The sequence below is a fragment of the Toxorhynchites rutilus genome, chromosome 1 (assembly GCF_029784135.1).
Source record: "Toxorhynchites rutilus septentrionalis strain SRP chromosome 1, ASM2978413v1, whole genome shotgun sequence".
Taxonomy (NCBI): domain Eukaryota; kingdom Metazoa; phylum Arthropoda; class Insecta; order Diptera; family Culicidae; genus Toxorhynchites; species Toxorhynchites rutilus.
The window spans coordinates 122,447,747-122,463,593 of record NC_073744.1 but is presented as its reverse complement, the minus strand read 5'-3'; the positions used below and the strand labels follow the sequence as shown (position 1 = coordinate 122,463,593).

Genomic DNA, 15,847 nt, shown 5'->3' with positions numbered 1-15,847 from the left:
ACATGTTTATTTATTATCATTGTTGTCTACAACAAGCGTCGAGCGGGGCGGTATGTTATTGTTGTTAGTTGTTGGAGGTCGTATACAGGGAAGTTCGGCGTGCCATAATAGCGTTCAGCCGATGTTATGAAATCAGTTGGTTTGGAGGATTTTCGTAAGGAAATCAAAAGTTGCTGACGAATGTAAATGTTGTTAGATATGGTATGCGGAAAAGTGGTTATGGGAAATAAGTAAGAATGCGGAATTGAGGATGAGAAAGAATGAGGGTCAGGATGTTTTGTGTTTAATTGAAATTGGGGTTAGTTAGTATGCAACATACTGCCATACTTAGCGATGGTATTTTTGCGGACTAAAGAATAAAATTCATTGAAGGCGATTTGACGCTGATATATATCGCCTTCAATTGCACCTACCTTTGCCAATGAGTCAGCCCTCTCATTACCCGGAATTGAGCAATGTGAAGGGACCCAGACAAAGGTAATGACATAACAGCGTCTGGATAAAGCACTCAAAATTTCTTGTATTCTCTCAAGGAAGTACGGCGAGTGCTTTTCCGGCCTCACTGAACGGATAGCTTCGACAGAGCTAAGACTATCCGTTACAATGTAATAGTGTTCAACAGGTCTTGAGGCGACGCTGTCCAGCGCCCAGTATATCGCTGCCAATTCAGCAATATATACCGAGCAAGGATTCTGAAGACTGTGTGAGGTGCTAAAAAATATGTTGAACACTCCAAATCCTGTGGACTCATTCATAGAGGACCCATCAGTAAAGTACATATTATCACAATTGATACGCCCATACTTTGCATTGAAGATCGTAGGAACGAACCCCAATCTAAGATAATCTGGATTTTCATGGATTTTCTCCTTCATGGACAGATCAAAATGCACAGAGGAATTGATGTAGTCAGGAAAACAAACACGGTTGGGAATATACGAAGAAGGATCAATCTGCATGGAGATGAATTCATGATATGAACTCATGAATCCGGAATGAAAATTTAGCTCGATCAGCTGCTCAAAATATCCGATCAGTAATGGGTTCATAACCTTACACCGGATGAGGAACCGAAGAGATAATAAATTGAAGCGATCTTTTAGTGGGAGTACGCCTGCCAAAACCTCGAGACTCATGGTATGCGTTGAGGGCATACATCCCAACGCAATACGGAGACAAAGATACTGAATTCGCTCGAGTTTAATGAGGTGTGTTTTGGCAGCTGATTGAAAACAGAAACTGCCATACTCCATCACTGAGAGAATAGTTGTTCGATACAACATAATAAGATCTTCGGGATGGGCTCCCCACCAGGTGCCGGTAATTGTACGGTGATAGTTTATTCTTTGTTGACATTTTTTACTCAGATACCTAATATGGGCCCCAAGTACATTTGGAGTCGAACCAGACCCCAAGATACTTGAATGACATAGCATGAGTGATCGGTTTACCCAAAAGTTGAAGCTTTGGTTTTGCTGGTCTATGCTTCCTAGAAAAAACCACCATCTCTGTTTTCTCCGTGGAGAATTCGGTACCTAGCCCAATGGCCCAGGTTGAAAATTTGTTCAAAGTATCTTGTAAGGGTCCTTGCAGGTCGGATTCGTTTGATCCTACGACATACACCACTCCATCATCTGCAAGTTGTCTTAGGCTGCAATTTTGTGTAAGGAAATTGTCGATGTCGCTTACATAGAAGTTGTACAAAAGGGGACTTAAACATGAGCCCTGGGGGAGGCCTATGTAAGAGACCCGACTTACTGCCGAATCTCCGTGAGAAAAGTTCAAATGTTTCTCACAAAGCAAGTTATATAACATATTATTCAATAGAGGCGGCAGACCCCGAGAGTGTAATTTGTCTGACAAAACCTCTATTGAAACAGAATCAAAGGCCCCCTTTATGTCCAAGAATACTGAAGCCATTTGTTTTTTTTCGGCATAAGCCATTTGAATTTCTGAAGAAAGCAACGCAAGACAATCATTCGTCCCCTTGCCCCTGCGGCACCCATATTGTGTATCTGAGAGTAGGCCATTCGTTTCAACCCATCGATCAAGGCGAAACAAGATCATTTTCTCCAACAATTTCCGTATACAAGACAGCATTGCTATTGGGCGGTATGAATTGAAGTCGGACGCGGGTTTTCCGGGTTTTTGAAGAGCTATAACTCGTACTTGTCTCCAATCATCTGGAACAATATTATGCTCCAGAAACCGATTGAATAAGTTCAACAAGCGATGTTTTGCCACATCAGGGAGATTTTTCAGCAAGTTGAACTTAATTCTATCCGATCCCGGAGCAGAATTGTTACATGAAAGGAGAGCAAGAGAGAATTCTACCATCGAAAACTCGGAATCAAGATCGCACCTATCTTGTGGTATATCTCGAACCATTTTTTGCACAGGAGCGGAATCAGGACAAACCTTCCGTGCAAAATTCAAAATCCATCGATGTGAATATTCTTCGCTTTCATTCGATGAAGAGCGATTTCTCATGTTTTGAGCCACTTTCCATAATTATTTCATTGACGTTTCTCGTGACAAACCTCCCACGAAATTTCGCCAATAAGCACGTTTTTTCCCTTTGATCAAGTTTTTAAATTGATTTTCAAGGTCCAAATACGTCTGAAAATTTTCAGGGGTTCCACGTTTCCGAAAAGCTTTAAATGCATTCGATTTTTCTATATAAAGCTTGGAACATATGCTATCCCACCATAGATTGGGAGGCCTTCGACGAATAGTGGAACCTGGGATGGGTTTCGTTTGAGCGCGAACCGCGTCCGCATATTTTTTCCAGTCAATGTGTCTTGTGAAGTCATATGCCATGTTTATAGATTCAGAAGAATTCGACCCAATGGTGATGGAAATTTTGATTGGCAAGTGATCACTACTGTTGGGGTTCTGGATTACATTCCACTTGCAATCTAACGATAGTGAATTCGAGCAAAGCGAGAGGTCAAGAGCACTTGGGTTAGCAGGAGGTTTAGGCACACGTGTTGTTTCCCCAGTGTTCAAAACGGTCATATTGAAGTTGTTACAAAGGTCATATATCAACAATGAACGATTGTCGTCGTACTGTTCCCCCCAGGCAGTTCCGTGAGAGTTAAAGTCTCCCAAGATCAATCGAGGCTCAGGAAGGAGTGAGCACATGTCATCAAGCTGTTTGCGGATAACCGCAGCTCTCGGAGGCCAATACAAGCTGACAATACAGAGGTCTTTGCCTCTAGATCGATTTTTGTAGTTATAAGAAATTGGTAACTGTGTTTGAAAATGTTTATCAACAATTAAAGGGTGTGTCACATCAAATTGCATCACGGAAAAAACGCTGTAGAAATTTAATTTTTAGGAATTATATCTTCAGCTTTCGCTTATAATCAGATAAGAGTGTATAGATCACGTTGGCCATGCTTCACTGTCAATTTTTCGTAAATTTGGAAAAATGTCGTCGAACGAAAAAGAGTGTCGTGAATTAATCCTGTGCACTCATTTCGAGAACCCGGAGTTGTCACATCGGGACATCGGTAAGATGCTGGGAATCGTCCAATCCACGGTCAGCAGAGTACTAGAACGATACTTCGAGAACCTAACCATCGACCGGAAGGTGAAGAACGGCAAAAATGGATGCTCCATCAGTGAAAAAGATCACAAGCTACGCGCTTAAGCAGTTTAGACGTGATCCGAGAAGTTCGGTCCGGGATGTCGCCAATAAGCTGAATTTGTCAAGTTCATTCGTCCAGCGGACCAAGCAGCGGGAGGGCCTGCGTACATACAAGGTTCAGAAGGCTCCTAACCGCGACGAAAGGCAAAACATGGTGGGGAAGACGCGAGCCCGGAAGCTGTACACCGAAATGCTGACAAAGCCGCATTGCCTGGTAATGGACGACGAAACCTACGTCAAAGCGGACTTTCGTCAGCTGCCGGCCCTGTTGTTCTTCTCCGCAGAGGACAAATTCAGCGTTCCGGAGGAGATTCGCAAGCAGAAACTATCCAAGTTTGCCAAAAAGTACATGGTGTGGCAAGCGATCTGCTCTTGCGGAAAGCGGATGACCGGCACGGTAATGACCGGCACGGTAAACGGGCAGGTTTACCTTAAGGAGTGCCTACAGAAGCGCTTACTACCACTATTGAAGCAGCACGAGGGCCCAATCATCTTCTGGCCGGATCTCGCTTCGTGCCACTATTCAAAGGGACGTGTTGGAGTGGTACGAAGCCAACGGGGTCACCTTCGTGCCAAAGGAAATGAACCAGCCCAACGCGCCGGAGCTTCGCCCAATAGAGAAATATTGGGCGATTATGAAGCAGGCCCTCCGGAAGAACCCAAAAGTTGTCAAATCGGAGGCGGACTTCAAGAGAAAATGGATTCCTGTTCAAAAAAAACTACAACCTGACGTTGTACAGAACCTTATGGACGGGGTAAAGAGGAAGGTGCGAGCATACGGGCTTGGGCTCGAAGTATGAATAAAAAAAATGCCAAAAGTTGTTTAATAGTTTTTATTTTACTGTCTAAAATTTTCAAAGGATCGGTCTACTGGGCGAATTTCTACAGCGTTTTTTCCGTGATGCAATTTGATGTGACACACCCTTTACCCTGTGCTGAGTATGCTCTCGCGTGCTCGTTTTCAGCTCACAATAACATACATACCAGTTGCAGCGATCCACAATGGGCCGCTTATCAATGTTTTCACCACACCACCACTAAATTAGTTGATAAGTTGGAGCATTAGATCATCCATATGCTCCTCACAACTTGATGGAGGGTCCCACCGATGAACGGGCGATATTCAACGACAACCAGCGACAACGACTGGGTGTGAGTTACACATCATATCATCACATTTTTGGTTCGGAAGTAACTGAATCAAATAATAATGCAAGTTGAGTGTATCATTGTCCTGACAATCCTAGTTGCCTTGGTAAGATAGTGTGTGAATCATGCGGTATCATCTACTACATTCCATCCTTTTTCTGTTTGTTTATAGGCATCAGCTGGTTGGAGAATACAAACGGTCGATGACCTCTTGCGGAATAGGCATAAGTGTGTGAAAATACTGAATCTGGAGAATACACTCAAAGATGAGTTCGAACTGTTTGATTTCCCCGAGGAGACATCGGCCAGATGTGTGATAAAGTGCATTTTGAACAGGCTTGGCCTGTTCAGTGACAAACGAGGTCCTCACATCGGCCGTTTAGTGAAACAAATGAAATACGCATCGGTTTCAAGTACCAAGGAGATTAAAAGAGAGGTCCAGGCTTGTGCCTATACTAGGATGGAACAAGAAGATGGATGTGAGAGGGCATACGCATTGTATCAATGCATTCAGAATAGCAATCTCCGTTTGCTGCAGTCACCCGATTCGAAGACTGAATAAGTTACATTTGATACGAATGAAATATAAAACATAATCACCCTCTACACGTGTAATCAGTATAGTTCGTTCAACCTCATAAATTTAGTTTTGATGTGATGTGTGCCCGATGTGACAAACCCTCGAGCAAGCCTATTTGGAGCCAGATTAAACACTGTATTGTTAATATTGCCGTGCATGAGCAAAACCAATATTAAGCGATTCGATTTGTAAATGCCAAATAAAAACAAAAACATTCTCGCTACTGATACGATTATTGACCTAGGTTATCGAAAATGTGTTTTCATGTCAGGTGTGTTTATGTTTTTCCCTATATTTGTACACCAATATTCAATGTCGATGAACAAACGCTATATCAGTTAATATTGTTATGTTTTTCCATTGCATTTTATTTGCTTTTCCTTGTATAAAATAAAAAGATAGTTTTTTATTATAAATTCGTTTATTTTTACAGGCTCAGTTACATAAGTTTAAAGGAGCCGAAATCTTAAATATATTTTTAAAACTATATATATGAACAATTTTCTTAAATCTATGGTTAGTAATGTGGGAAACCGATTACTCGCGGTGGACTCGAGAAATAAAAAGATAGTATACGTGGTGAAATTGGCGCTTCCATTCATAGTTTTGAATTCAAAGGTTTGCTTTTAATCCGTTTATAGTTTTCTATATCATAGAATGTTACGGTTCCTTCACTTAATTTTTTGTTATATTATGAATCAACTTTGTGCATGAAAAATCTCTCTGGAATACTTTTGGTGGAATCTCAAACCATCTACACATCCCGGACTCGCTCTTCCCGAAAGGTTAGTGTGGGAAAAAAAGAAAGTCCCTCCCTTCGTGACCGAAAAATTATAGGAGGTGGTGTTCAAGACGCGACCGCATTGTTGACGTAGAACTACGCTGTAGTTTAATTCAAATCGCTTGTTTATAACTACGGATATTATTTTATAATGCTACGAAAATTTTGAAATAACCATTCTACCAGTTTGGTCGCCCTGAAATGTTTCTTTTATTGTAGAATCATTTAATGATAATAGTTTGATGATTCATTCTTGTGCTCGCAGTACAATACATGGTCGAGATAGGCGCAGCTGTTTTCCTTAGTGAAGAAAGTTTTGCTACTGGCAAGCGGAACCAAATCACATACAAAACTTCAGATCCACATTTACTTTCTTGGTGACTAAATAAACGAAATAAACTCTATCTGTTAAACTCAACAACCTGCAAAAGAGTAGCACTGCTTCATTATGATCAATATTAGCGCAATTGCAATCCTAGTTGAAAGCAGTTTTGCGACTGGCACTTGTGCCCAAATAAATTAATAACTTAATATAACTTATTGAATAACTTGGTATTCCCCGAATAATTTTTTGGTGCACAACCTTAACACCTGCTTCACCATAGCGTCAGTTCAATGCATTGTTGACAGAAAACAAACAATGTTAACTGCTTGGAAAAATGCTGAATATCAGCAGAGATTTATTACCAATATCCTAACGTAAATATTTCTCTCCTGTTATCTGCCCTCCTTGTTTATATTTATAATTACGACTGCATAATTTGCAACCCGAAACAATCGTCAATCATAGCATAAAAAAATAGGCGATTGCTGCATCGTTTTAGGGCCGATGCACATGGGACAGATACAAATGGGGTTCCAGCGTAGCGGAGGTGTACTATTTTTACGTAGGGGAGGTGGGGGTGAAACGGACATGTCAAGAAGAACTTCAATCTTTGGGAACTCATGTTTCCCAAAACTTTGATGCAGTTTCTTGCAATTCAACATACTGGTTTTCTACCTAATTGGCCAAATATTTCACAAAAAAGTGCTTTTCAATGTTTTTTTACTAAAATTAAAACAGACCGAAAAGTACAACATTTTTTTCGGTGCGAATATAATGGACATGTAGTGGGGGTAACAGTCCAACACAGTCCAACGACGTCAAACCTCACGCTCTAGGCAAACCAAATGTATTGCGCAATAATTTCAATGTTTCGTGTACTGGGTGGCACCTTTTTTTTTGGAACTGCAGTAGAACCATGTTTATCCGTGAAACCGGGTTCCCTAATAAATCTGTAGATCTTCCCGATTTTTTGACGTAGGTTTACGTCTTTCGGGAACATATTGGGGTACAAATTGAAAATCGAAAACCGAGTACATCGTTAAAATTGTCCAATTTCAAACGCTTATTGCTCAGTCATTTAATGATGGATTGATGAAATTTTTGCGTCAATCGATTTCGGCACTCCAAACAATTTTTTATATTGAAGAAAATAATATATGTCATGAAACTAACTATCGAACAATTGAAAAATCTTAACCCCTATCCTAACGGAAAAATCCACTTCTGATTGGTCGAAATTGACGACACATGCTTCGGGTCCCTAACAGAGACATCAAAACCAAGCTGCCTAGGGGAAATCGACATTGCAAATACATGAAAGTAGGGGTAGCTTTTGCTACCACCGAAATGTGTTCCCTGACAAAGACATCAAAACCAAGCTACCTGGGGGAAATCGACATTGCAAATCCGGAGACGAATGAATCACTAGATTTAAAGTCTCCGTAAACAAAGGAAAAGAAGAAGAAGAACATTGCAAATACATGAAAGTAGGGGGAATTTTTGTTCCTACCGAAATGTGTTCCTTAACAGAGACATTAAAACCAAATCACTATCAAAGAGTTCAACGATGTAATTCTTCAAACATATCCAAAATCAACAGATAGCCTAACGGAATCCTACGTGAACTATGCGGTCGTGTCTCGGACAAAACCCTCCTGTGACTTTTTCAATTGGTTGCAGAGTCCTGGCTCTTTTGTTTTGGTCATGGCTTTCACATTATCTGATACTGGTGTGAACGATCTTACATATGGATAGTTAAATGATTTCTGTATTGATGAAACATAGTTTTGATGCCAAAAAAATATTTTTTTCGTGTTTGCACTTCATTTTAACCCTTTATTGCGTTATCCGTGATTTACGTTGTACGCGGTGGCTTCGTTCGTGTATTTCGCGGATAATCGGGGTTCTACTGTGTTTTGGGCCAAAAAGGGTTGTGTCCGAGACACGACCAGATAGTTAACGTAGGATTCCGTTAGGCTATCTATTGATTTTGGATGTGTTTGAAGAATTACATCGTTAAACTCTTTGCTAATGATTTGGTGGTCCTGAGAAGGGCAATTTTGTTTGGTAGTTGAGTATTGTTTGTTCACTCCACCAGTGTTTACCGAGTGATGATGACAGAAGTATGGTAAACAGTGGTTGGATGGTGCGTATCAGATAGAAGATGCCGAAGTGGAATGAAATATGATGAAAACCGCCCTCTGTGACCCTAGACGAGATGCCTCCTATGTTATTTATGGATGAAATAAAGAAAACAAAATGGGTGGGTTATATCTATGATATAACCGCAAGGTTGGCGTGGGATCACCGTACTCTTAGTAAACTTTTGTATTGTATGTATTAAACTATCGATTGAATGAAACAATTTTCGAATTCAATTGAATTCAATATTTTTGCTTTGTCATTAAAAATTTCGAACAGTTGCCATGTAAGATCAATTCATGTATTGTAATAGATTAGGTTCTTCGTCACAAGTAAATTCGATGAACTTCCTTTTACGATTGATATGATGCCTAGAACTACCAAAATATGTAAACGGAAGAATTGTCAAACAATCATTTTATTTTACATTTCTCGAACCGCGAAAGTTGATTCACCTCTAGTATCTGAAAATACGATTTTCCCAGGCTTCTCAGTTTAGAAGTACGTTTTAGGCACAAAGACAACGAAGTATAAAAGTACTCGCAGCCTGCATCCATATTTGCAATGTGGATTCCCCCAGGCATCTTTGCCTTGAAGCACATGTTTGTGGGAACAAAAATACCCCCGATTTATATGTATTGGCAAAGCGGATTCCCCCAAGTACATTGGTTATGAAGTCCGTGTTCGGGAAACACATTTTGGTGTGAACAAAAATACCCCCTACTTGCATGTATTTGCAAAGCGGATTCCCCTAAATACATTGATTTTGAAGTCCGTGTTAGGGAAACACAGCTCAGTGGGAACAGAAATATCCCCTACTTGCATGTATATTCGGATTCCCACAGGTACATTGATTTTGAAGTCTGTGTTGGGGAAACCGTAAATCGGGCCAATCAAAACGAGGCAATTAGGGCGTTTAGATAACGCTTAACATTTTACAGTTATTCAATTGTTTATCTAATTAAAAATAACATTTTATTAAATGCGATGATATATGCGTAGAAATATTCCCTATCAATTGATGCAAGAGGGGTCTCCGTAGCCATATTGGTTGCGCGTTCGCTTAGCAAGCGATCGATCGTGAGTTCAAAACTCAGGGCCCTCATTGACCATCTTTGTGTTGTTACAGAATAACTACGTCCACGCAACAATCATCAGCGATGGAGATCGATCCACGGTCGAAATAAGATCGATTCATCCATACAACTTCTCTGCTCTGCAAGACACATCGGGCTGTGCTGTTCTATAAATAACTCAAAAATGATCAATCAACTGTCTCCGCAGTCCGGTCTAACTAGATAATGGAAGAACAGATAGAAAACTCTTACGCCCCTAAATGGCTATTGTGTAAATGTGTACCATATGCAATGGTATAGAAGGGAATACTCTATCGCCGAAAAATGGCAACTGTGTAATGTGCTAATTATAGATATGATAAACATGTGACATGTACACGATTAAAATTCGGCTCTATTACAGCTAAAATGCTAGTGAGCCTAAAATAAACAAAAGGGATAAAAAAAAAATTGATGCAAACATCTTTCCGATCCAGTGGGAAATGTTCGAGTTATAAGCATTCGAAATCTTTCACTTTTTCCTGCATGTTCTGTGTTTAGGTTTTCATTTTACCCCCCATATATTCCGGTTAGACGTAGTCCCACGTCAAAAAAATCAGTAATGTAAGATAAGATAATTACCAATACCGAACACAATTATAAATTTTTCTCATCAGTAAAAACATGTTACTTTAATATAAAGGAAACATTTTTTGACGTAGGACTACGTCTTTCATTTCTATACCGGGGTGTAAAACCAAAGTTTCGAGAACGAAAGCGTTACGCTGGAGACCGAGATTTTGAGCGTTAATAGCTCTTAAACAACTGAACGAAATGGTATGATAAACACTTCATTTGAAAGATAAAATGTCTACGCGTCATATACTTGTTACTTTTTCATCCAAAAACTTGTTTCAATAGTCTTAAAATTGCTTTCAAAACAGGCTATTGAAATCACCAATCGGTATATAAGCGAGCGCCGCTCGGAAATCCACTCAGTTCTAATTGAACAGCGATTGGAGCATGTTGTCGCTGTTGTTGTGAAGCTAATTTCGTTTATCATGAAAACGCTGATGAACGGTGTCACCAAGAGCCTGTTTGTGCACCTAAGGCCAAAAGGGAATCCATCAGGAGGAGAGTGATGCCACGGTTCCGCTTGAAACATCGGAGCAGCCGCCACACACACACACATACACGCGCGGAATTCTCGTTGCTATCATCGTTGCTGAAAAATAATCTGCCAGTTCCCCTGGGAATTGAAAAATGCATTCATGCGAAAGAATTTATTTTAATGTTTTCTATCCATATAACACTGCAACCAAATACATTTGGTTTTGTTATTTTTCAATCAATCGCAATTAACAGGAAAGCTTCTGAATATTTTTTTCCCCATCAGTGGAAATTTTCGTATCCAATATTGGATGCATAACATGAAAAACGGAAAATGTTTCACATCGCGAAAATCAAGCCATTTTCGAGCGATTATTTGCTTTCTACTCATATAATGCTGCGACCAAATACATTTCGTTTTGGATTTTTTCAATCAAGTGCGATCAACGTAAGACCACGTCTTTTGGCAATTTATTAGAGGTGCAATGAATCTTTAGGAATTCCCGCTCTACGCGCACTGGCAAACAATGTTTACTCAACAATTTCTCAAACGAGAAATGGGTGTTGTGAGAAAGGATTAGCGAACGCGAAAACGACAAACGGCAGAAAGATACGTTTGGAGGTTGAAGGAAAGTGGCAGAAAACTTCTTCATTCTATCATTCAAATAATGTGATTCATACCACATCGTTTTGCCAGAAAGAGATTATTAATGTTCAAAGGAGGAATCGAGTCCTCCGAGGAAATTACCCAGCGCAAATTAGAGTCGACTATCGATTGCGGCATTCGTACACAAATAATTTTATAATGCAGTTTCACCAAAGTGATTTCTTCGGATATATTCACTACATCATGTCATGTATTTCATATTCTTCATTAAGAAATCCATATCCATGGCACCTATCGGTAACGAATTATTATCGAAACCACGATTTTCGCTAAATGCTCCTTTCAGTTCGGCCTGTAAAAAACTTTTCTGTACACTAATCCATCAAATTTGGAGCCCTGAAAAGGGCCGTTGATTATATGCTAAGCTAATATAGCAAGCTCTCCTCGGATACGATGGGCCAGCTAGATGTCCTTGGGCATGATGTGACGCGTTTTGCATGGATAGCACACAAATTGGTATCTTCGAATAAGCCTCCTGCAGCGTCATAGCCGCGGAACTTTGGAAGCGCAAGTCGGTTTTGAAGTCCTGAGCAATTCCACGAACCAAATGCTGCAAAGGTAGCTTGCGGATCAGCAATTCGGTCGACTTCTGATAGCGATGAATTTCACGCAAAGTTCCCGGTCGATAGCGATGTGGCTTCTTCACCTATCCTGCGGCTGGTGCGCTTATCCGAGCTGCTTTCGTGTGCCTTACCACTGAAAGACTAACTAGCTATCTGCTTGGTCCCAAACAAACGAGTCGTCACGGTGCGAGAGTAGAGTAAGAAATGAACGAAAGCAAAGGAAGCGTCATTTTATAAACCATAAAAGTATAGAATCTAAATCCCACCCTTATTATATTCGTGAGTATACAGTAAGCTTATATAATAAAGAGGGTGGGGTTTACATTCGATTCTTTTATGTTTTATAAAATGACACTTCCCTTGCTTTCGATCATTTCTTACTCTACTCTCGCACCGTGAGGACTCGTTTCATCGGGACTAAGCAGACAGCTCGTTAGTCCTTCGGTGGTAAGGCACCACGAAAGCAGCTCGGATAAGCGCACCAGCCGCAGGAAGCGTGAAGGAGCCACATCGCTATCGACCGGGAACTTCGCATGAAATTCGTCGCTATCAGAAGTCGACCGAATTGCTGATCCGCAAGCTACCTTTGCAGCATTTGGTTCGTGGAATTGCTCAGGACTTCAAAACCGACTTGCGCTTCCAAAGTTCCGCGGTTATGACGCTGCAGGAGGCTTATTCGAAGATACCAATTTGTGTGCTATCCATGCAAAACGCGTCACATCATGCCCAAGGACATCCAGCTTTCCCATCGTATCCGAGGAGAGCGTGCTATATTAGCTCAGCATATAATCAACAGCCCTTTTCAGGGCTCCAAATTTGATGGATTAGAGTTCAGAAAAGTTTTTTACAGGCCGAACTGAAAGGAGCATTTAGCGAAAATCGTGGTGTCGATGATAATTCAATACCGATAGGTGCCATGGATATGGATTTCATAATGAAGAATATGAAATACATGACATGATGTAGTGAATATATCCCCATATCGAAGAAATCACTTTGATGAAACTGTTTACCGTTTGTCGTTTTTAAGTGTTGGGAAAGGACATTATTTTTGCTGAGTAAATTCCAAGAAAAAATCCATTCCTTCTTCAAGCGTGATTCATTCTGCTTCGGATCAACGGAACAGTGATAATCATTTCATACAAAAGATAAAATGTCCAAGAGTTATACGATTGCTATTTATTGAGTCGGAAAATTGTTTCAATAACTTAATGATAGCTTCGAAAACAGGTTATAAAATGACGCTTCCTTTGCTTTCGTTCATTTCTTACTCTACTCTCGCACCGTGACGACTCGTTTGTTTGGGACCAAGCAGATAGCTAGTTAGTCTTTCAGTGGTAAGTCACATGAAAGCAGCTCGGATAAGCGCACCAGCCGCAGGATAGGTGAAGAAGCCACATCGCTATCGACCGGGAACTTTGCGTGTAATTCATCGCTATCGGAAGTCGACCGAATTGCTGATCCGCAAGCTACCTTTGCAGCTTTTGGATCGTGGAATTGCTCAGGACTTCAAAACCGACTTGCGCTTCCAAAGTTCCGCGGTTATGACGCTGCAGGAGGCTTATTCGAAGATACAAATTTGTGTGCTATCCACGTAAAACGCGTCACATCATGCCCAAGGACATTCAGCTGGCCCGTCGAATCCAAGGAGAGGGTGCTATATTAGCTTAGCATATAATCAACGGCCCTTTTCAGGGCTCCAAATTTGATGGATTAGAGTTCAGAAAAGTTTTTTGCAGGCCAAACTGAAACGAGAATTTTCGTTTGGATGCCATACAGCATCGAGAAAATTCCGGAAAGATCTAATCGTTGCTGAAAAATAATCTGCCAGTTCCCTGGGAATTGAAGAATACATCCATGCGAAAGAGTTTATTTTAATGTTTTCTAATTATATGGCGAACACAGCGACCAAATACATTTGATTTCGTAATTTTTCAATCAAGTGTAATTAGCTGGAAAGCTTCTGAAGATTATTCTTTCCCATCAGTAGGATATTTCGTTTCCAATAATGGATGCATAACATGAAAAACGGAAAATGTTTCGTATCGCCAAAATTATATAATTTTCAATCGATTATTGCTCAGTCGCCGAAATTTTCATACTCAGAGAGTTCATTCTCCTCTAGTTTGCCTTCCAAATTGCCATCGTAAACCACACCTTCTCTCGGTTCAATCACGCACGAAAAGCATACTGAAATGATATTCTGGTGGTGAAACCCATTCATTTTTCGTGAGGCGTCGTGCACAAATTACGTAACGCGATAAGGGGGGAGGGGTTAGATGTTGCGTTACTTTCTGTTTATTAGAGATAGGAAATTGCGTTACGAAAGGGGGGGGGAGGTTCAAAATCCGGATTTTTGCGTTACGTAATTTGTGCACGACGCCTGAGGACATCGACAAGACAACATCGTTACTGAACGAGCTGAACGGCGAGGGATCGAGGTATTCATTACCTGGCTTGACCTGACCTGAAATGCAATCAGTTTGTTTTAACTGTGAGGGAGCGCAGAAAAGCCGATCGATCAGAAGGAGAAGAGAAAGTGACCAAGAGAGTATCAGCATCGAAATACGGTTCCTCGGGAAGACATAGAAGCAGCCGCCACACACACACACATACACGCGCGCAACTCTTTTCGTTTGCTGGTTATCGAGAGGAAACCTGGAAAGAAATGATCGTTGCTGAAAAATAATCTGCCAGTTCCCCTTGGAATTGAAAATTACATTCAAGCGAGTTTATTTTAATGTTTTCTATCCATATAATATTGCGACCACATACATTTGGTTTTGTGATTTGTCAATCAAGTGCAGTTAACAGGAAAGCTTCTGAAGATTATTCTTCAGAACAAGGTTTTTTGTATCCAATATTGAATGCATAAAACCTTGAGTCTTCAAAGTAACACTCTCGTTTTTGAAGTCACCCAAATATTTATTTATTCATTCATTCAGGATGGATTTAGATTCAACTTCAAACAAATGATCTCTAAATCAACGATAGTCCTACGTCACCCTTGCGGTTATACCATAGATATAACCCACTTCCTGTTTTTTATTTCTGTATTATAGTGACTTTCAACACATTTGGCTGGTTCGTCACTTTTACCTTCCAATTCGGAAGAATGTCGGTAGCGAGAATTGAACTCGTGACCCTTAGCGTGAGAGGTATGGATGTTACCGCTACGCTAGATCACCTCCACATAGAGAAAATATATTTGAAATAGAAAAGGTAATTTTGTTTTATAATTTTTACTTTCTAAGCGTTCATTCAACCCAACACGAATTTTAATTGGACTAACAACACCTAATACTATATGTACAGCATATGGGAAATCACTTTCTCGGTTTTTTCTTCACTTTTCCAATTTTTTCTCGCCGCATGAACTTTTCTTGGGTGAAAATGAACACAACAAAATAGAAGTTTAAACCGAACGACCCGTTCTCGAGCGGGAAGATACCTTGGTTTTTATTTATGAAAATTGAAATAAATCGTTTCATATTTCAAGTAATTTTTAGCACAACTACTACCATATACAATTTTACAATTACACTTGTGCTAATTTTTTCACAATACACGATCGGTCATTGATATGAAATTTCACAAACATTGAAGTTCCAAATTTAAATTTTATTGGCTAGAATTATTCGAATCACTCATCCTACTTGCAATAGAAAAATACCCTCGACATGCATATATTTGCAATGCCGATTTCCCCCAGGCAGCTTGGTTTTGATGTCTCGGTTAGGGATCCGCCGCATGTGTCGTCAATTTCGACCAATCAGAAGTGGGTATTTCCGTTAGGATAGGGGTTGAGATTTTTCAATTGTTC

At 40.3% G+C, this 15,847-nt stretch overlaps 1 protein-coding gene across 1 annotated transcript; it reads left to right on the top strand.

Annotated features, from left to right (window-relative positions):
• The first annotated feature begins 4,730 nt into the window (after positions 1-4,730).
• LOC129762092 (general odorant-binding protein 99a-like) lies at positions 4,731-5,636 on the top strand. Its single transcript, XM_055760079.1, has 2 exons — positions 4,731-4,907; positions 4,974-5,636. Exons 1-2 carry the CDS (start codon positions 4,863-4,865, stop codon positions 5,361-5,363), a joined length of 435 nt encoding a protein of 144 aa, XP_055616054.1. The 5' UTR covers positions 4,731-4,862; the 3' UTR covers positions 5,364-5,636.
• Positions 5,637-15,847: the final 10,211 nt, after the last annotated feature.